The sequence below is a fragment of the Castor canadensis genome, chromosome 17 (genome assembly GCF_047511655.1).
Source record: "Castor canadensis chromosome 17, mCasCan1.hap1v2, whole genome shotgun sequence".
NCBI lineage: Eukaryota > Metazoa > Chordata > Mammalia > Rodentia > Castoridae > Castor > Castor canadensis.
In genome coordinates, this window is record NC_133402.1 from 362,280 (window position 1) to 382,610 (window position 20,331).

General features: G+C 45.3%; 1 protein-coding gene across 5 annotated transcripts in view; it reads left to right on the forward strand.

Annotated features, from left to right (window-relative positions):
• Positions 1-20,331, forward strand: part of Rab11fip3 (RAB11 family interacting protein 3) — a 71,332-nt gene that overhangs the window by 19,211 nt on the left and 31,790 nt on the right. For all 5 annotated transcript variants that reach the window (XM_074059789.1, XM_020176723.2, XM_020176731.2 and 2 more), the window contains exons 2-3: positions 11,136-11,229; positions 19,313-19,404. In XM_074059789.1, the coding sequence (XP_073915890.1) occupies positions 11,136-11,229; positions 19,313-19,404 (186 nt within the window). The remainder of the gene's footprint in view (positions 1-11,135; positions 11,230-19,312; positions 19,405-20,331) is intronic.

Below are 20,331 nucleotides of genomic sequence, written 5' to 3' on the forward strand. Positions count from 1 at the left end.
CCTAGACCTGTGGCACCCAGAACTGACTGCTCTCCACCTGGGGCTGTCTTTTCCAGAGGAGAGCCTGACTGCACTGGCCTGCAGACGGGAGTGACTGGGTCTTACTGGCTGAGTGTCAGGGCCTTTGTTGCTGAACCAAATCTCTTAGCAAGTTGGTGCCCTGGGTACAGCATCCCACAGCCTTGTCCTGTGGCTGAAATTCCTGGGTTTGGCGCTGCCCTTTTGTAGCTCAGGCTCAATCTCTACGAAGCACCCTCAACAAGGACTCAGAGGCATTTATGGGTGGGTGGGTGGGTGAGCTTTGACCTTGAGAAAATATTTTTTCTTCACATCCAGGAGCCTTTCATAACCCTCACGAAGGGCATGGTTATTCATGCCACAGGAACACTGAGGACTCTACTTCAGTGTTTAGTGGTGGATGTTCTGCTTATTGATCCCTGCTCAACCTCTGGGACTCAGGCATCTGGATACCTTCATGGGGGATCCAGCACTAGGTGGGTTGGTTTACTTTACTCAAGAAAAACAAGGCTAGGATTTTTCTGCTATTGAAAATGAAAAGCCCTTTTATGAGAAGATCTATCCCGATCAGCATGGTTCTGGCTGGCAAGGAAAGTAAAAGCCATAAAGTGGCTGGATGTCCTCTTGGTGGCTTACTTTTCAAACCTCCTTGAAGATGCCTGCCTTGTGACTCGTTTCTGGAGAAGGACCAGTCAGGCTTGATCAGCAGACTAAGAAACAGCTAGTGTTTGGTCCTGTGTTTAAAGTGATGACAAGAAACTTAAAAAGGACATAATGCACATTTAAAAAAGCCATACAAATAAAGGAGAAAATAAAAATCCCATCTAGTATTGTGAATCTTTTCAGCCTCCTAGCTTTCAGTTTAAGACAAAGCCAGAGTTGTGCTGGGCACGGTGGCACATGCCTGTAATACTAGCACTTGGGAAGCTGAGTCAGGAGGTTTGGTAGTTCTAGGCCAGCAGGGCTAACACAGTGAAACCCTTTCTCAAAAAACCAAAAGCCTAAATTGAAACAAAAACAAAAGACAGAGTTCTAGTTACAGTTGTAATATAGCTAGGTCATATATTGTCAGCATCTCACACCACCAGTATATCTACTTGTACACCATGATTTAAGTGATCAAATAGTTTTCTAAACATGGAATGCATATGCTACCATTTAATTGGTTCTTTTTTTTTTTTTTTTTTTCTTTTTTGGTGCTGGGAGCAAACCCAGGGCTTCGTACATGCTAGGCAAGTGCTGTACCTCCCAGCTACATCCCAGCCCTTAATTGGTTCTTTTTCTTTTTTTTTTGTTTTTGGCAGTACTGGCGCTTTGCTAAGCAGATGCTATACCACTTGAGCCCCTCCACTAACCCTTTTACATTTTGGATATTTTTGAGATAGGGTCTTGGGAACTATTTGTTTAGGCTGGCTTTAAACCATAGCCTCCAGAGTAACTAGGATTATAGTGTGAGCCACCAATGCCCTGCTAATAGGTTATTCTTTTATTCTTGATATTTAGGTTTTTAATTTTTTTTTACTGTTAAAAACTTTCTTGTAGGTGAACCTTCCTGTACTTTTATTTTAACTTTGGTGGTACTGGGGTTTGAACTCAGGACCTTACACTTGCTAGACAAATACTGTACCACTTGAGCCATACCTCCAGCCTTCCTGCACTTTTTAAAGTACCATTTTCTGTGGTCACTGGTGGCTCACTCCTGTAATCCCAGCTGCTCCAGAGGCAAACATTAGCCTGGTTTGAAGCCAACTATTTTGAAGCCAAATAGTTCATGAAACCCTATCTTGAAAATTCTCAACACAAAAAAAGGTTGGTGAAGTGGCTCAAGTTGTAGGGCGCCTACCTAGCAAGTGTGAGGCTCTGAGTTCAAGCCTCAGTACCACCAAAATTGAAACAAAACAAAATAAAAAACAAAAAAAAAAAATCATGAATTATCTTTTTTTAGTTTGGAGCTGGAGAGTTCTGCTTTCTCTTTTCTTTTTCTTTTTTTTTTTTTTGTTTGTTCGTTTGTTTTTGTTTTTGGTAGTGGGGTTTGAACTCAGGGCCTAGTACTTACCAGGCAGATGGCGCTCTACTGCTTGGATCATGCCCCCAACCCCCCCTTTTTGGGGGGAAGTATCGGGGATTGAACCATGGCCTTGCATACTCTGCTATTGAGCTACATCTCCAGACCTTTGAATTATATTTCAATAAAACTGTTAACAGAAGTAAGGTGAAGTGCCAGAACTGCTGTGACCCCTGAAGCAGCTGCTGTCCCTACCTGCTCTGCCACCTCACTCATTCCCTCCCCTCTCATGCCAGGGAGAACTTTAAACAAAGGATGGAGTTTGGAACTTAGAGCAGCAAGCTACCAAAATCCCAGTGCTGAGGGAGAGTTAAGGGAGAGGGGAGCTCTAGGTGCTGGGTGAGTCCCACATCCCATCTCAGTAGCTATCAGGAAAAGGGAAGCTATCACCATGTTAGGACTGAGTGCTAGCAGCTGAGAAAGCTTCTCCTGCTTAAGGACAGATATAACTGGGACCTTTCAGCATCTGAAAGGTGCAGATGAGTTCCCAAGCATGTGATATGCCTCTCTGGGGCATTTGGAATGATCTTTTCCATGTAAGAGACAGTGTTTTTATGCTAGAGTTTCCTAAATCCTCCTCCTAAGCCAAGAAAGATCCATGAGTCCTCTCAAATGATCAGAGCATTATGTCCTCACCTGAGCTACTTTTGTACTCAGAAAAACCAAGCCGCAAGCAAGCACATTGAGTGTTGGGAAATCTTACAATATTTAGCCTGTCATCCTTTCAAGTTTAAGTTTAGAAATGAACACACCTTGCCTTTTCAGTTGTCAAGAAGATAGACAGTAGAACTCGAATGACTTCGCTTTCCCCAGTAGCACCCAGTAATTTCAGTATGGGTAAGTTGTTTTGTGTTCAGAACCAGCCAGGTTTTTTTTTTTTTTTTTTTTTTAAGTAAATGTTTCTACTTAGCCAAAGAAATTGCAAAGGATCTTTAAGCAAGCTATAAAGCATAACCCTCATTCTCCAAAGTTACTTGCTGTGTTAGCTAGTTTAAAGCAGATTTAATGGGGTTAGAAAACTCCTCTGGTCCTGTCTGTGCGGGGTCCCTGAGCCCAGTGCGACCAGACAGAAGCCAGCTTTCTGCAGTTCAATGAGGTTACCTGTGTGACTCCTGCCCCAGCTGAAAGAGCAAGCTTTCTCAGTTTGCTTTCTAGGTGGTTACAGGTGTAAAATCACCTCCCTAGAGGAATCTCATATCATCTGTCAATAGTGTCCAACTTTCAAAGGCCCTGAGAACAGACTGGTGGCATGTCTTTACTTTTGTTCATTTCTTGATCTGAGAATTCTGCTCTGGTGAGCATTGCAGAGAATCAGATCATTCTTGGAGGGAGATCTGGTGTGAAAACTGGGAAGTATGTGGATTCTTTACCTGGATTTAAATCTAAAATGTTTTATTAAACATCTTTACACTTCTAAGAACACTTCAGTTAGTTGTGTTAAAATGACCCAACCAGCAAAAGTTATTCAATCAAGAATTAAGCACATCACCTCTGCAAATATTAACATCACTAAAGATTCTTCACAGCTCGCCCAACAGAAAAGATTTATTGTTTCCTGCTGCTTGTGGCATTTGAAACTTACTTTCATGGGAGTGTTGCAGAAAGATCAGAATTATGTTACTTTTGGTTGTAAGTGGAGCAGGACAGAATTTACTGGTAACTTGACTGTGTGTGAGATACAATGAAAGTTATATGCTATGGAGGGGAGAGCAATATGTCAGGGAATCTAAGATGCATACCTCTATGTGCCTGAGTGTCACCTCATGTCTGACCTTTGTTTTTTTTTTTTTTTTTTAGTGGAATTGGGGCTTGAAGTTGGGGCTTTGTACTTGCAAAACAGGCCTTTTTGTTTGTTTGTTTGTTTTTGTTTTTGTAGTACTGGGTTTGAACTCAGGGCCTCATGCTTGGTAGCATTGAGTCCCTCCACGAGCCCCGTTTTTGTGTTGGGTATTTTCGAGATAGGGTCTCATGAAGTATTTGCCTGAGCTGGCTTCAAACCATGATCCTCCTGATCTCTGCCTCTTGAGTAGCCAGGATTACAGGCGTGAGGCACTGTTGCCCAGCAAGAACAGATGCTTTACTGCTCGAGCCATACCTCCAGTCCATTTCACTCTGATTATTTTGGAGATGGTGTCTCTCAAACTATATGGAACCTTTGTTGGGTCTGGGGACCTAAAGGACAGATGAGTGAGTATCCCATCCCCCATGGAGAGCACTATGAGCCCTGCACCCTAAGAAGGAGATACATGGCCTCATAAATCTGCCATAGGGCTGATAGATGGGATGCTCTCAAGGTTGTCTCCCCTTCTCCCCCATAAGCGGCAAACAGACCAGCTCATCGAAGAGAGCCCGCATGTGCGAATCCATGACCAATGGAAAGAACCCATTACCCTAACCCAGAGTTAAAGCGTCCATAAAAAGCCCCAGCCTTCACCTGAGCAGGGAGCCACTGGTTTCCAGGTTCCATGCACTGCTCCAGCTGCAACCTTTTCTTTTTCTAATAAATCTACCTGTGTGTGTACTATCTGTGTCTCATGAGCTTATTCCTAAGCCCAGCGAAGACAAGAGCCCCTGGAGCGGCCCCCCTGGACTCCACAACACACTGATCCTCCCAATCTCAGCCTCCCAAGTAGCTAGGATTACAGGCGTGAGCCACTGGCCCCCAGCCACATCTGACTTCTAATATATATATCTTACTACACCCATTATGTTTAGATTTTGTAAGAGTCATTATTTGTGACCTTAAAATTACTGTAGATCAATGAAATTCCTGTTAGAAAAATTTATAAAAAATACTAGCCCAGTGGTGAAAGGTTGAACTTAGACCACCATAAGTACAAAAGAACCATGATTTTCCTTTTTTCAATTTGATGCTTAAGAGGTGAGATTTTGCAGCCCACATCCATCCTGTCTGCCCCTCCATCAGCCTGCGTGCTTCTTTTTAAATTGCAGTATGTTGTGGACGCAGCTATATACCCATTTTCCTTCTCCAACATCTTGTTTCTTCCCTGGTCCCCAGAAGTAGCCATGGTCTTACACTGAAAATCATAACCTCTGTGTATTTAAAATACGCCAGGCTTGCTTCCAAAGGTGCCAGTAAAGAAGCTGTTTTTGTGTTTTAGTTATATGATATATGCTGTGTGTATGGAAGGTATCATGAAGGCTGGTGCTGACTGTAACTTTCCTTGGGCTGCAAGGGCAGGTGAGGTTTCTGTATCCTGAGCACTTTGCTGCCTTGGGGTGAGTTGGTCCCTTCAGGCTCATGGAGTACAAGGCTTTGAAGTGCAGGGCATCGCAGGGAAAACCCCGGTGTGCAGGCTTAGATGTTTTGCAGGTCCAGTTAGAGGAGTAGCTGCAATGAGATGAGTGGCTTCAGGCCTCAGTGTGATCTTTAGAAATGGTCTGCCATTAGGCATCTCACAGTTACCTCTCCTGCCCACTAGCCAATGCTCATCTAGTGTGAAGTTGAATAGCCAAAGGGTGGCCCCAGGGACTCTTGCCTGTTGTCACTATTCTTCTGATAAGATGCAGAAATGAGGTGGTTCCTCCCTACCCAGCCATGGGTAGCCTCCAGCATTCCAGGGAACTGTAGCTAGAGGACTTGTTCCTTACCACTCAGATTAGTGGGTATGTTTCCACATCTGTAGTAAGTTCTTCATATTAGCATGATTCTACGGGAGCCAGCACTATTCCTGTGACTTACAGTGCCCTTCTCTTCTGGTGATTCTGTGGGAGGCTCTCTGCACTTGTTGGAGAGGGACTGGCTTGCTTTGACTGCCCTGGTTTATGTCTCTTGGCTAGTTTTCTGGCTGTGCTGGGTTTTGCTGAAAAGGGGAGGGAGGGGACAGGAGGGGAGGAGAGGTGCCTTTAAAACCTATACTACCCCATGGGAGGGCAGGTCCCATCCCCAGGCAACCTATTGTGCCCCATTCTACTTATAGCCTGTCTTTGTCCCACCAAAAACAAAAATACAAACCCCCAAAATACATACCTTGATTAATCCTTGTTTTTTTCTAACCTGGTAACATGTAAAAGTTAAAGATTTATTTTAAAAGTATTTGATTAGGGTTTCAGAATGAACACTGGTACTTTGTGTTCTGTTAGTAGCTTTGTTGTTGAAATTCTTAGGCATTTCAAGTATGGAGTGGGTTCTGTATCAGATAACTCTTCATGAAGAAGACTCTCTCTAGGCACCATATGCTTTAGGAATAAAGGCTTTTATGAGATGTAAGAAGGATAGCATTTGATAACTGGTTCAGTTGTTTACAAGAAATTGGCCGATTAAATGGCCCAGTGTCACACTAACCCTTGGATTGAGGGACAGTGTCTGCCATTTTGCCATTGTGGAGGGCTTGCGAGCCCAGCTAGGGCTGGTCCTCTGTAAGTCTGACTTGATGTTGCAACGACAGATGGTGGGGGTAACATGGTGGTCTGGTCCTCTTGGGGTCTCCTTTTTCTGGTGCCCTTGAGTCTAGATTCTCTAGATTACATCTTGACTTCTGGGTCCAGGTAATGTGATAGGTCATTGAGCAACCTTCTTGATATCCCACTGCAGTCCCAAGAGGAGACAGCTGTGTTTCTGCTGCTGTCTAGCTCTCTTTCTGCTTCTTCACTTGGCTGTTCTTCAGGGTTCTGCCTCCACCCCCCTGCTTTTCCACCTGTCTGTCTCGACTTGAGCAGTCACTCCCTTGGTTGTCAGCCCCTTACTGTCCTCATTGATACTGGCTTCAAACTCAGGTTAAGGTGGTCTGATTGCCCTGTTCCCTCACCCTTCATCTCCATGGGGCAGATGGCCTCCATTCTTGCTCTTCTGCCTTCAGCTGTCTGTCCCTTGTCTTGCAGCTGTACCTCTGAAACCTTTCTCCTTGCTTCCAGTTTGGGTCATTGTGATCCAAACTGATCTTTCTGTCCTTCCCTGTTGGACCTGAGGTTTCCTAGATGTAGCTGTGAAGCAAAGGCAGTGACTCCCTTTGGAGCTCCTTTGTGAGGAGGAGCAGAGACCTTACTTGATGCTCATGAGATGTGCCCATGAGTGAGGTTACTGCCCTGTCCTCCCAGACCTGGTTGTGTCTCACTGACACCCTGTGTGTCCCCTCAATCCTCCCCTCATCCTGGCTAGCACTAGGGTAGACCCTATTGCTGCCCTTTTCCTGGACAGGGCCTCCTTGTCTAGGAAGGTGGGTGCCGTGCTACCCATGCTGACCTGGGGACTGTGGACTTTGGTAATTAGTGGATATGGCCTCAGCCAAGACAGTGCCAGCCCTGAAGAAATAGAGGTTTTGCTGATTACGCCCCTTGGATATCAAGAGGTGTTTCTTTGGTGTCTGTGTTTCCTGTGTTGTGACGTCTGATTACCTGAGTCCTTGTGCTTGATAAGCAGCTCAGGGTTGCAAGTGGGGTTGTTTGGCTGCCGCTCCCTCCTTTTGTGGCAGATGCGTCTGTCAGGAGGTCCCGTGTGGCCCTGTCTGATGCTGGGTTGTCAAGTGCTGCAGTTTGCACAGACAGGCAGAGTGGATGCTGAGCTCTTTGCTTTTGTTCGCTAGTTTTCACATCCGTGGTTTGCTGGTATTTTCTAGCAGTGAACTTCTTTCTTTACCCTAATCACGTCCTCATGGTAGAAGCATTTTTTTATGTGTTTGTGGTTATCATTCTTACTGTGCTCACTTGTCTCTTTTCTGGCTTGTGGAAGCCACCTCACCCCACCTCATTTCAGTCCTCCCAATCTCAGCCTCCCAAGTAGCTAGGATTATAGGTGTCACCCACTGGTGCCCAGGTGTCCAGCTAGCAAGCCTCTTTATGTTGACACCTGGATCCATTTGATGTACCCCAACAGTTGTCCTCCACAGCTTCTCTGTTCTCATGAGTGACAGTGGACCCCTACTCAACTCACATATTTCCAGCATCTCTCCAGGGTCCTAGTTTCTTTAAGTGGGAAATGAAATATAAATAGTACAACCCAAGGCTGTTTACTTTTGAGGTATCTTCAGATGTTTTAGTAAGTATATCTAAAAAACAATGCTCTTTGAGGAATTCTAAAATAGTACTACAGCTGCAAAAACTAACCACAGTGCCTTAATGTCATCAAATAGTCAATCAACATTCAGATTTCTGAAAATTTCATTTCTGACCTTCGGGCTGTTTTGAGTGAACAGAACTGAAAAAGCCTTTATTTTTTTAAAGCACATTCTGAGTGGCACTTAAATTCAGAATTAGACTGCTGTGATATGAATGTCCTCCCAAAATTAATATGTTGAAATTTAATCACTGTTGTTGTGGTGTTGAGAGGGGGCCCTTTAGGAGGTGAGTCATTAGGGTCAAGGGGTAGAGACTGACAAAGCCCTAATGAAAGAGAGGAGTTCGCTCCTGCTGTTCTTTCCCTAGTAAGAGCTGTCACCAGACATTGGATGTCAGCTTCCCACCTCCAGAGCTGTGAGAAGTAGATATTCTGTTCCTTATAAATCACCCAGCCGATAGCACGTTGTTACAGCAGCACAAATGGCCTGAGACAGGATTTAGTCTTAGGAGTTTCTCTCCTTTCCATCATGTTGAGGGTCCCAGTTCCGAAAGCACTTAGAATGTTAAGAGTTAAGACTATTACTAAGTGGTAATTTAGTTTCCCTTCTTTAATAAAAGTTACTTGATTTTTTTGTAGCTATTTAAAGGAGTAAAATTTTTTTCTTACAATCCAAGAAAGTCTTGCAGTAAGTCTTTGTGGTTGGGAGTTGATATCTTTTGTACCTGACATATTTCAGTATGTAGTTAACTTTCTTTTTTAATCCTAGAGACTTTTATTATTATTATTATTATTATTTATGTATTTATTTTGTGTACTGGGGTTTGAACTCAGGGCCTTTACCTTGAGCCACTCTACTAGCCCTTTCTTGTGATGGATATTTTTTTGAGATAATGTCTCCTGAACCATTTGCCCAGGCTGGTTTCAAACTGCGATCCTCCTGATCTCTGCCTCCTGATAGCTAGGATTTCAGGTGTGAGCCACCAGAGCCCGGCCTAAAGATCTTTTTTTTAATAATGTAATTTAAGTATCTGCTTTGTGTCTGTGCTTCAGTTATCTTCTCAGACTTCTGTTGGGTCTTGTTTGCCTTACTTCAACATGTATCACTCTCTTGATTCTTTCTTAATGTCCGTTTATGTTTTTTTTCCTTTTATTTATTGATTAACATATTATGGTTGTACTGGGGCACATTGTGACATTTACAAAAGTACTTGGAATATATCTTAGTTAGATTCACCCCCTCCATCCCTCCTTTCTTAGAACAGTTTCAGCATGGATACTTAGTACTTCCACCATATTCACTCTCCTTCACCCTTTCCTTATGCACTCCCCTCTCCCACTGGTAACCAACCCCTGAACAGGACTTATTTTACCTTCCTGTCTTTCATTTTTAAAAGAAAGACATTTTGGTTGTTTATGATGGTTATTATACAGGGAGTTTCATTGTGATCTCTCTCTCTCTCTCTCTCAATATATAAATAAATACCTTGAATTGGTTCATCCCCTCTGTTATTCTCCTTTCGACCTTAGTTCTCTTCTTATGGTGATTCCAACAGGTTCAGATGTTCCATACGCTATACAAGTTCCATACTTGTGTAGAAAGTACATCAACCATATTCACCTTCTTTGTTTTATTTACCTTCCCCCTCCCATGTCCGTATTATGTTTTAAAAGCTTTGCTGAAATATAATTTATGTTTGATGAAATTCTCGCACTGTAAGTGTGCAGTCAGGGATTTTCTAGTGTGTAGAGTCATGCAGCCATCACTAGTTTTTATGTTTCCACATAGAAGCAGCCTCTCCTTTTTCTACCCTGCAGTCCCAGGGTGAACATTTTCTGCATGTGAATAACGTAACCTGTAGTCTTTAATGTCTGCCTTATTTTGCTGAGCAGTGTTTTCAAGGTTCACTGTATGAACCTGTTGTCATGTATTTGGTGGTTAACTCCTTTTGTGGTTGAGTAATATTCCACTCTATGGGTATACCGCATTTTATTTGTCCATTCCTCAGTTGATGGATCCTTGGGTTGTTTCTGTTTTTTGGCTGTTTTGAAAAATGCTACTGTGAATATTTGTCGATATATTTCTGTGTGGACTTGTTCTCCTTTCTCTTGGGCTTGAGAGCAGAGTTGCTGGATTGTATGCTAAGCTTATGTTTAGCTTTTTAAAAGAAACTACCTGGACTAGTGTTTTCCCAAATGAGCCCGACTACTTTACGGCCTTGAAAGGTGTGAGGTTCCAGGTTCTTCACATCCTTACCAAAATTGTTACTACTGTCATTGTCAGATTTGTGGTTTTTTTTTTTTTTTTTATTTTGGTCCTGCCCAGAGCTTGGTACATGTATGTGAGTTCTGTACCATAGAGCTACATCCCCAGTCCTGTTTTGAGTGCAGTCATTCTAGGGAGTGATATCTCATTGTAATTTTATTTTGCATTTCCTGCAGGACTAAGGATATTCAGATCTTTTCATGTGCTTATCAGCATTTTTTTTTTTTTTTTGTGGTACTGGCGTTTGAACTCAGGGCTTACACCTTGAGCCACTCCACCAACCCATTTTTGTGGTGCGCACTACCCCCTCCCTAGTGAGGTAGAGTCTCTCGAAACTTTACCTAGGCTGGCTTTGAACCGAGTAGCTAGGATTACTGATGTGAACCACTGGCGCCTGGCTATCTCAGTTATTTTCCACTAGGGACTTGGAGCAGGTGTGAGTGGGTACATATTCTAGGTACTTGCTGGAGCAGTTCCTAAAAGCCTAAAACTTCTGGTCTTCTTACTTGGGCAGCTCAGCTGCTGGCTCTGAAAGTCAGGCTGTTATTTTCATTATTCATAATCTACATGCTGGATGGCAGCTTCTCACCAGGACTCCCCTCTGCCCTTTGCGTGGTGGTTCTGTTACTCCCTCTATCTCCTTGGTTGGAGGAATCAGTGGCTCTGGTTTCAGCTCTGTGCTGCTTCTCTGTGTATGATGAAAGGGCCAGCGTACTGTGCCCCTGCCACAATCTGGGAAGACCGTGCATAACATTCTCATTTGGCCATTGCAGGTGAAGGACTTAACCCAGTACTTGGATCCCAGTGGGCTCGGCGCGATCAGTTTCGAAGACTTCCACCAAGGGATCATGGCCATCAGAAACGGAGGTCAGTCATCCTCACTCTGCGCCCATTGTCCCTCCCCTCCCTCTGCTGGCCCTGCAGCCACCTGTCCTCCTCTAGCCCTACTGCTGCTCTTCTTTCTTTTTTTTAACTTTTGTGGCACTGGTTTAAACTCAGGATCTCACATTTGCCAGGCAGGTGCTCTACCACTTGAGCCACTGCTTCAGCACTTTTTAATGTTGGATATTTTTGAGATAGGATCTCACAAACTATTTGCCCAAGCTGGCTCTGAACCATGATCCTCCTGATCTCTGCTTCCTCAAGTAGTTAGGATTATAGGCGTAAGCCATCAGCTCTAGACTTGTTGCTTCTTGAAGCCCCTGAAACACCAGGGTTCAGGATGATCGCCCCTTCTCTGTTCTTTGTCCTCCTCACCTTTGTCCTCCAGAACTGATGGGCTCAGCTGCTTATCCACAATGTTAGGAAGTCAGTATTTTTTAGAATTTCAAAAATACAGAAAAATTGCACAATAAACAGTAAATTACATGCATGTGTATGTGTGTGTATGCATATTTTTTTCTTGGCAGTACTGGAGTTTGAATTTAGGGCCTCATGCTTGCTAGGCAGGCTCTCTACCACATGAACCATGCTCCCAGCTCCCTAGCCCCTATTTATGTATTTACTGCATATCCTGTAGGTATTAGTTTGTTGTTTGCTTAATCTCACTGCCATTCATTTTTCTGTCATCCACTAATCCATCTTTTTAGTGGAACGTATTCAAATTAGTATGTTTTCATCCACTTCCCTCTAAACACTTAAGCATGCATGCTGGACATAACTTAGAGTTCAATATTTGTTTGAGGAACTTTTTTTTTTTGAGGAAAGATGTACCTACTGTGAATATACAAACCTTAAGTGTGCCATTCTGAGTTGTGATAGGTTCCGAGGCCTGACAATTGAATCCCTGACAGACTGCTACTACTGTGCCTTTCCCAGCCCCTCGTGCCCTCCATCAACCCTTCCCTCTTAAGATACCCTCTTTGTGTTCTTTTGAACGTCACATGAAGTCATCGCTGTGCACCCTGGTGCCTGCCTTTTTCCTTCATCATGTCTCTGATATTCACCCATGTGGTTTGCGTGTGACCGTTTCTGTTTTCCCGTTGTGGAGTGGTGTATGCCCATTCTCCATCCGGCTTATTATCTGTTCTTCTGGTGACGGACAACTGTTTTGGGCTGTTTGAATAAAGCTTCTAAGAACGTCAGTGTACAACTTTTTGTGTGGATGCAGGTATTCCTGTCCTTAGGGCCTGTGGCTGGTCCTGTGCTGGGTGTAAACTTAGTGTCTTCACAGCGGTCGTGCCATTTCACTCTCAGTAATTGCCCCGTATGCTTTTCCTTTTCAGTTCTTTTTGAATCAAATTTGGAAACTCTGAATAGACCATGTCTCTTCATGTCCCTTTCACCAGGAGGTTTTGGAGTGACAGTGGTGGGCGTGGTTGGTCATAAGCCCTTTCCCTCCTTGCTGCATTTGTGGGGTACATCAGACCTCAACTGGGAGGGGTCCTCAGTTATCAGGTGAGATTGGGTCTCAGGATGCCTTTGGACATCAGATCATCTCAGCAGCTTGTCTGTCTTTCTTCAAATTATTGCCCACAGTGTCACTTAGGGGTGGTTTCCTGAAATAGCCCTTAGATGACTCTAGAGAAAGTTCTGTATGTTGTCATCTGTGTGTCCCTGCTCTTAACTACTTTTCACCTACCAACTTGGCCCTGGAAGACTCCATAGTGAGCAAGCATCAAAGAGAGGCCAGTGGCCAGTGACAAGAGGACAGATAGGTGAGGTGCCACTGCAATCAGTGCAGCAGGCAGGGGCTGAGATGAACTGTGCAAGCCATCTCTAGGTAGATAGCCCTGTCTGAAGAGGTGCAGGAGGGAGATTACCAGGTGCAAGAGCTGGCCTGTGTCATGGTCAACATAGATGGAAAAGGAGAGATTATAGACCTTGGAGGCCATGGTTAATGTGCAGGTGATCTCCCAGGTGAATGGGGCCTGTGCAGAGATAAGCTGGAAAGCAGAGCCCCTGCTATGGGGGTATTGGTGGGGACAGGTGAGAAGCCCTGCTGCCTCATGAAGGGACAAGATGGAGAACAGCTCGGACAGCCACAAAGTCCCAGACTGGGTGTCAATAGGCTGAAATTGATGTGACTCTCTGTCAGCCTGGCCCATAATTTGTAGTCATTAATCAGTTTTTGAGGGTAGGTGTGCAATAAAAAATGATCGAGAGCTGGGTGCCATTGACTCATGCCTGTAATCCTAGCTGTTCAGGAGGTCGAGATTGAGAGCCTGCAGTGAGGCCAGGCTGGGCAAATAGTTTGTGAGATCCTGTCTTGAAAATATCTAACACAAAATAGGACTGGTGGAGTGACTTGTGGTAGAGCACCTGCCTATCAAGTGTGAGGCCCTGAGTTCAGATGCCAGTACTAACAAACAAACAATGGTTTGGATGTTTTTCCTTTGGCATAGAAGTTTCTGTGGCAGCCTTGTGAGAATTTTGGCTTCTCCTGCACATGTAGTGTTCTTGGTGGTCTGCTAGGTGGAGTGTATTCCTCTAGCCATCCAGATAGGCTGATTGTCTCAGGTCACCCTGGACCTTGGCATCTGTGGCCTTGGGGATGGCCTGCCCTCTAGCAGCTTCCACTGGTTTTTCTCAGGGACCTTCCTGGGGTAGAGTTTTCTCTTATTCCTTCCTCCCTTCTCCCCTCTCCTCCCTCCCCTCCCTTTGCTAGGCAGGTACTCTACCACTTGAGCCACACCTCAGCCCCCTCTTAATTTCAAAACTCATTCATGATTTCTTCTTTCACTGATCAGTTGCCTAAAAACTATATTAAAATTTATCAATGTATTTTAAGATCTTGTCAGTAATTTCAACCTGATTGTGTGTGTGGCAGAGAATGTGATGTTTATGATCTTCTCTTGATTCTTTGGTATTTGTTGAATTTGCTTTATGGTCCAGCGATGGTCAATCTTTATAAATAGGATATGTGTACTTGAAGGGATGCTGATTCTCCTCTGTTGGGCGCTTGAGTTCATGTGTGCACCAGCTTGGGACTCACTCAATACTGTTTGACTTCAGTTGTGGGGAGGAGTTCTGCCACCCTAATGAAAGTGATGGTGTTGTCAAGTTTGTGTTTCATTAAGTAGCAGATGGTGACCCTTATGCTGGGGAGTTCTCCTGGAACTGGCTGGTCTTTGGAAAAACCCTTCACAGTTCTGCCTGAGCATTTGGGGTAGAAGGGTGATGAGTACTCAGAAGCCAAGCACAAGACACTAGGAGGCAGTGACTTTGCAGGTAGAACAAGAAGTAGAATAAGCCAGTGCTTGTGACTCACGCCTGTGATCGTAGCTACTCCAGAGGTAGAGATGAGAAGGATCGCAATTAGAAGTCAGCCTCAGGCAGACATTTCTTGAGACTCTATCTTGAAAATACCCAACACAAAAAAGGGCTGGCACAGTGGCTCATGTGGTAGAGCACCTGCCTAGCAAGTGTGGGGCTCTGAGTTCAAGCCCCAGTGCCACAAAAAAAAAAAGGTAGAATAGGAGGGAAAGGGTGTGTACTTCTCAGCCCAGTAATGAGCACCATTTTACATAGTCATAGTAATTAAATTGAATATTTATGTAACCAAAGAATGACTTAACCATTGTGAAAGACTGGGGAGAGGGAAAATGAGACATGGTGTGCTAAGTCTCTCATGTGCTACGATAGAACCTCAGGAGGAAATAGAATCGAGGAACTCAAGGGAATGATTTGGAAATAGGGCAGGAAATGAGACAGCAGGCTTTAGGGGGCAAGAGTGGTTGAGACTGCTTGTCACCATCAGCGTCTCACCATGGGCATGTATGATACATGTATGTAAAGTAACGTGGAGCTGGGCACCGTGGCTCATGCCTGAAATCCCAGCTACTCAGGAGGCAGAGAGCAGGAACATCGTGGTTCAAAGCCAGCCCCAGCAAATAGTTCATGAGACCCTATCTCAAAAAAACCCTTCACAAAAATAGGGGTGGTGGAGTGGCTCTAGGTAAAGGTCCTGAGTTCAAGCCTCAGTACCGCAAAAACAAATACACAAATAAAACAACATGTAGCATGTAACAGCTGTCACTCTGCATTTTGTGTAAAATGGGTAATCTCTTGTCTTAACTGCCTCTCTCATTATGTACGTCGCTAGCAGCAACCCAGTTCCTGAAATGCCAGACATGCAGCGTGCCTGGCAGCGTAACTGGTTACCATGCCTGCTCTCTGCTTGTCCGACATGTAACACGTAACTTGGTCTGTACCATGTGACTGACTGTTCCTGGGCCTGTAGCCAGAGGTGGCAAGGAGGTGCTATGGTTGCACCTGTGGGCCCACGGGTCTCAGCATCCTGTTAGCCGTGGGCCATGGACATGGCCAGTCAGGGGGAGTCTAGCTGGAGTTATCCTCAGATTTGGGTAGTTGACTGCTCAGTTCTGTCTTCAGGGTTGAGGCTGGGAAGAGCCTGCACAACGGCTTGCAGGAGACATCTATGTGAGGTCCTCTAGACCAGTAACTGGACCTCAGTTACTGTGTGAAATCGCTAGTGCTCTGCTATGGGGCCTCTTTGGTGTCTTGACTTGGAAGGTACCCCTGCCTTAGGTTCTGAAATCTCCTGCCTAGGGCAGGTGAGACCTGAAACCTGCTGTCATAGAGTTGTCTAGTCCTCAGCCTGCCATGTTCTCTGTGGAGTTGGCTTCTGTCTGTCTTCAGGAGGGTTTACCAGCTGCTGATAGCTGGCAAACCAGCCATCTCCTGGTTCCCTAAGTCTGGTTTAGTGACTGAAGGAACATGTAGATATTTGTCAGTCTTTGATGAGGGCAGTTAATGGCCTGTTTCCCAGAATCTGCCATGGCATTCTGAGGCTACTATAGTGCAGTCACTATGGTGTCCCCTGTCCTTGCCAGGGGTTGACAGGTACGCCCTGGGAGGGGGAACTGATTGCTGTGAACTGGCCAGGTTATTCTGTTTCATCACAGCCTGCTCTCCTGCATCACTGTATGGGAGCCATTTCCTGGCCTGGCTGTCTCTTGGCATCTGTTTTGTATGCCCAGAGCCTGCCTACTATACCCAGCCTCTGTCTTTCCCCAGCCCTACCCTCTGCTTCTCCTCCTATGGTGCAGTTCCTATAGTGCTACAGACTTCATCCCTACATTCCAGCACCAGTGAGGGCAGACTGAGCTCTAGAACTGATGGGAACACTGACTGCTCAGAGCCCAGTAGTCTGCCTGGACAAAAGTCTGCCTCTGGCCTCCCTCACAGCCAATAGTCCCACTGGGGTGCTATTGATACCATTATTTTGTGTTCTTTTTTGTCAGTATTTCCACTTTGATTTAATTTAAGGATAAAAACATCTCAACCAGCCCCAAAATTAGCTTGGATACTCCAGGGAGTGGTGCTGTGTTTCTTCAGTGGCAAGAGCATTCTGGAATAGAAGCATTCTCAGATCTTTGTGTCTCAGACTGATGGCATATTAGGTGGACATTGCAGGATTCACCCTCCCTGAGTTCATCCTGTGCAGAGCAGACCCCTGGGTCTGGAGGATGGTCTTCTGGTCGGGAAGAGAAAGGTAGGGACCATGAGCATAGGGAGGTGTTGAGAGAGACCTACTCAGGAGAGCAGGTGGTCTGGGCCCTTCGGCAGGGTCTTTGGGCAGATGGGCTGTGAGGAGGCTGCAGTGATGAGGGCTTAAACAGGCTAGTGGAGGTGGCACAGGCTAGAGTGAAATGACTTTGAAAGTATTTCATAGCAATTAGGAGAAAGGATAACATGCTTACCTGAGCTGCATTTTCCACTGATGTTCAGTTCATGCCTCAGCTGCATTGTGCTATTGCAGCTGCACACAGCATGTCTCGCTTGTCAGATGCACTTGACATTGGGCAGTGTCACCATAAGCAGCATGGTAATACTGACCCAGTTAGTTTGGAAGAGCAAGATTTTTACTGTCATAGCTACAGGCCCTATTTCAGAAATAGAATGAGACAGAGAAAGGGAGCTGTTACAAATAGGCCAGGGTTCTGGCTCATGTACCTCTCAGCTCTGAAAGGACAAAAATTTCCATCTAATTGAAAATTGTTTTGGTTCCTCTTTTTTTGGGGGGGGGCATTGATACTGGGGTATGAACTTGGCCTCACATTTGCTAAGCAGGTGCTCTACTACTTGAGCCACTCCACCAGCCCTTACTTTGGTTCTTATAGAGAAGACAAACACAAGAATCATACTTAGTTCTTGTCAAGAATATAAGCATGTCTGCTATGTTCCCATCTCCCTCTTTGGGCTCTACCACATGGGGCATGCCTTTTTTTTTTTAAATATATATCAGGCATACACCTTGAGCCACTCCACCAGCCCTTTTTTGTGATGGGTTTTTTGAGATAGGGTCTCTTGAACTATTTGCCTGGGCTGGCTTTGAACCATGAACCTCCTGATCTCTGCCTCCTGAGTAGCTAAGATTACAGATATGAGTCACTGGCACCTGTGGGTGGAGGTGGAGGTGGGCAATGCTCTTACATTGTTGTTCATGGTGTTTTAGCAAGTCCAAGTATCTAACACTCTTGACTATGTTTTAAAAGTTTCAAGTTTTGAGTTTCAGTTTTGGAAGCACAGCAAATGTGTTAGCATCTGGTAGTGGAAGAACCTGGCAGAAACAGTTGTAGCCCTTTAGGAAACATTCACCTCAGTCTGGCTGCTCTGGGATGAGGGGGTCCTCCTTTACTCTGCTCCAGAATCCAGAAGTTTCTGGCTATAGCAATGCCTGGCCTGCATTAGAATAAGCATACTTTGCTGCAGTTCTCATGCACCAGACTGATACTAGGACTGGAGCCTGATTGGTGAGGGCTGGGGTCAGGTCTACCTGATGGGCCAGGTGAGGCTGGGCTTGAGGCTCCCTCACTCTGGCTAGGGCCCAGACCACCCAGATGTTCAAGTCACATTCCCATTCAGTCACACTGCATTCAGCTGTGCAAAAACCCCGTGATTCGTAAAACAAAAGCCACAAAGGAGAGCATTATTGCATTACCATCTATATGCAATAAATGTTTGCATTTGCACAGTTGTCAGAAGAAATTATTATTCCATTTAAATTGAGAGAAATCTAGAAACTGAATGAAGTAGCAGGTGCCCTGTCTGCCTGGTGATGAGGTTCCTTGGATGCCCATCCTTACTTTCCCATGTGTCCTGTCTCCAGTTACCCGGATCTCTTAGTGACTGATCCTCGGAACATGCTAGGATGTTTTCCTCATGCTGATTAGATCACACAACAGGAATCTTCTGGTCTCTGATGGCCAAGCTGGATGAATCCAGACCTTTCTAAAGTGCTTCCCTGGGAGCATCTGGGGAAGGCTGCTGTTCCACTTTGCACTCAGGAGATGGCGACTCTACCTTTTAATCCAGTGACTCATGCTAGAATGATTACGTTAAAAACACTGAATAAGTAACTGCTGCTGTAAGTAGTGTGTATTTCATGTAAGTAACTGCATTTGTAGTGGACATCAGGAGATGTAACGTGTCACTTGTGTGCCCCTTGCCATGGGTTTATGCCTCTGAATATTGCCAGGAGACCACAGAGATTGGTGCCTTTTCCTACAGAGGGAAATGGCAGGTACTCTGGGAGGTCAGGGTGTTTGAGAAGTGATGTCTACCACTGAGTCAGAATTCAGTCTGTCCATTGCAAGGAGATGGTGCTTTATTATTTAAAAAAAAATACTGTATCAGATAGTAAAAAAAAGAGAAAAATTAAAAGCTGCCTGGTTCTTTTTTCTTTTACAATGTTGTTTGGAGCTTTTTAAGCAATAAAGATTTTATTCTGCCTCTACACCACCTCCTCAGCATTCTGGCAAGAAACATTGTTTTCCCAGGGATGTAGCTTTCAAGGCTCACTGTTTGGTTTTGATCCCTCTACCCCCTCCAATTGCAGTGACCTCTAGGCCCTCCCTCCTCCCACAGTAGCCCAACCCAAGAGGCATCCTTTTCACAGAGCCCCAGTTGTGCATCTATAGGTTTACCTTTGACCTCTCTGGGCAGCTCCAGATGGCCTGCTGAGCACTGGGTCTTCTCTCTGCAGATCCTGACAGCCAGCTATACAGTGTGGCACCTGCCCAGGATGAGGACCACCCTGCCTGCGCTGATGATTTCGATGAGTTCGTCACCTATGAGGCAAGTGCTCTCCCCCTGAGCCTGACCTCTGTCTCTTCCTCTCTTGTTGAGCTCCTGCTTCCTGAGCCACTGCAGCTGCTTTCACAGAGACAGTGTGAAGAGAAGGGGGCTCACCTCCCACACTGTATGTGTCACTGGGGTGTCTGGGTGGTGGGCTCTGGGCTCTGATGTATCTTGGCTGTGTCAGGAGGCCTGCAGATGTCTGCTCCCCGGGCTACCTTCAGGGGCATGGTTGGGGGTGGAATTGGGGCCTGCATACTCCATGATTTGGCAGGAGTCTTCCCAGGGGCCTGTTGTGGAGCCAGAGGTTGGTGGGCAGTTAGGACTCTGTGATGACATTGTGGTTGCCTTCTGCCAGGTAAGGGCAGAGCAGAAGACTCATAGTTTACTTTTATGAACTTTCAAACTGTCTTCTGTATTTTGAGGACACTTGGTTAACCCTTGTTTCCTGCCTTGCTGTCTTCCATCCCCTGCTCCCAGAGGGTTGTCACAGTGATGTGTTTCTTATAATTGTGGGTCCCTTGTCACCATAGCTCAGGAGAAAGTCATACCTGAGGAAGATAGACCACTTTAACTGTGCTCAGGAGCCGTGTGACTAAATCTGGAATGTTTTCTTTACAAAATACATGAAGCCTTGTGATCCCAGCGGCTGAGGCTGAGGCAGAAGGATCACTTGAGCCCGAGAGTTGCAAGGCAGCCTGGGCAACACGATGAGACTGTCTCAAAAACAAACTACCTGGAGTTGTACCTGACTGCTGGGGCTGCTGAGAAGGCAGAAGCAGCACCACCAGTCCTGGTCAGTCCTCTGCTGAGGGCTAAAGGCTTGGGGAGTAGGGCTGAGCCATGAGCCAGTGGGACATTTGGTTCATCACTTCAGTCCTTAGAGCCCCAGCTCCTTTGTCATGTGAGGCACTGACTCAGTAATAT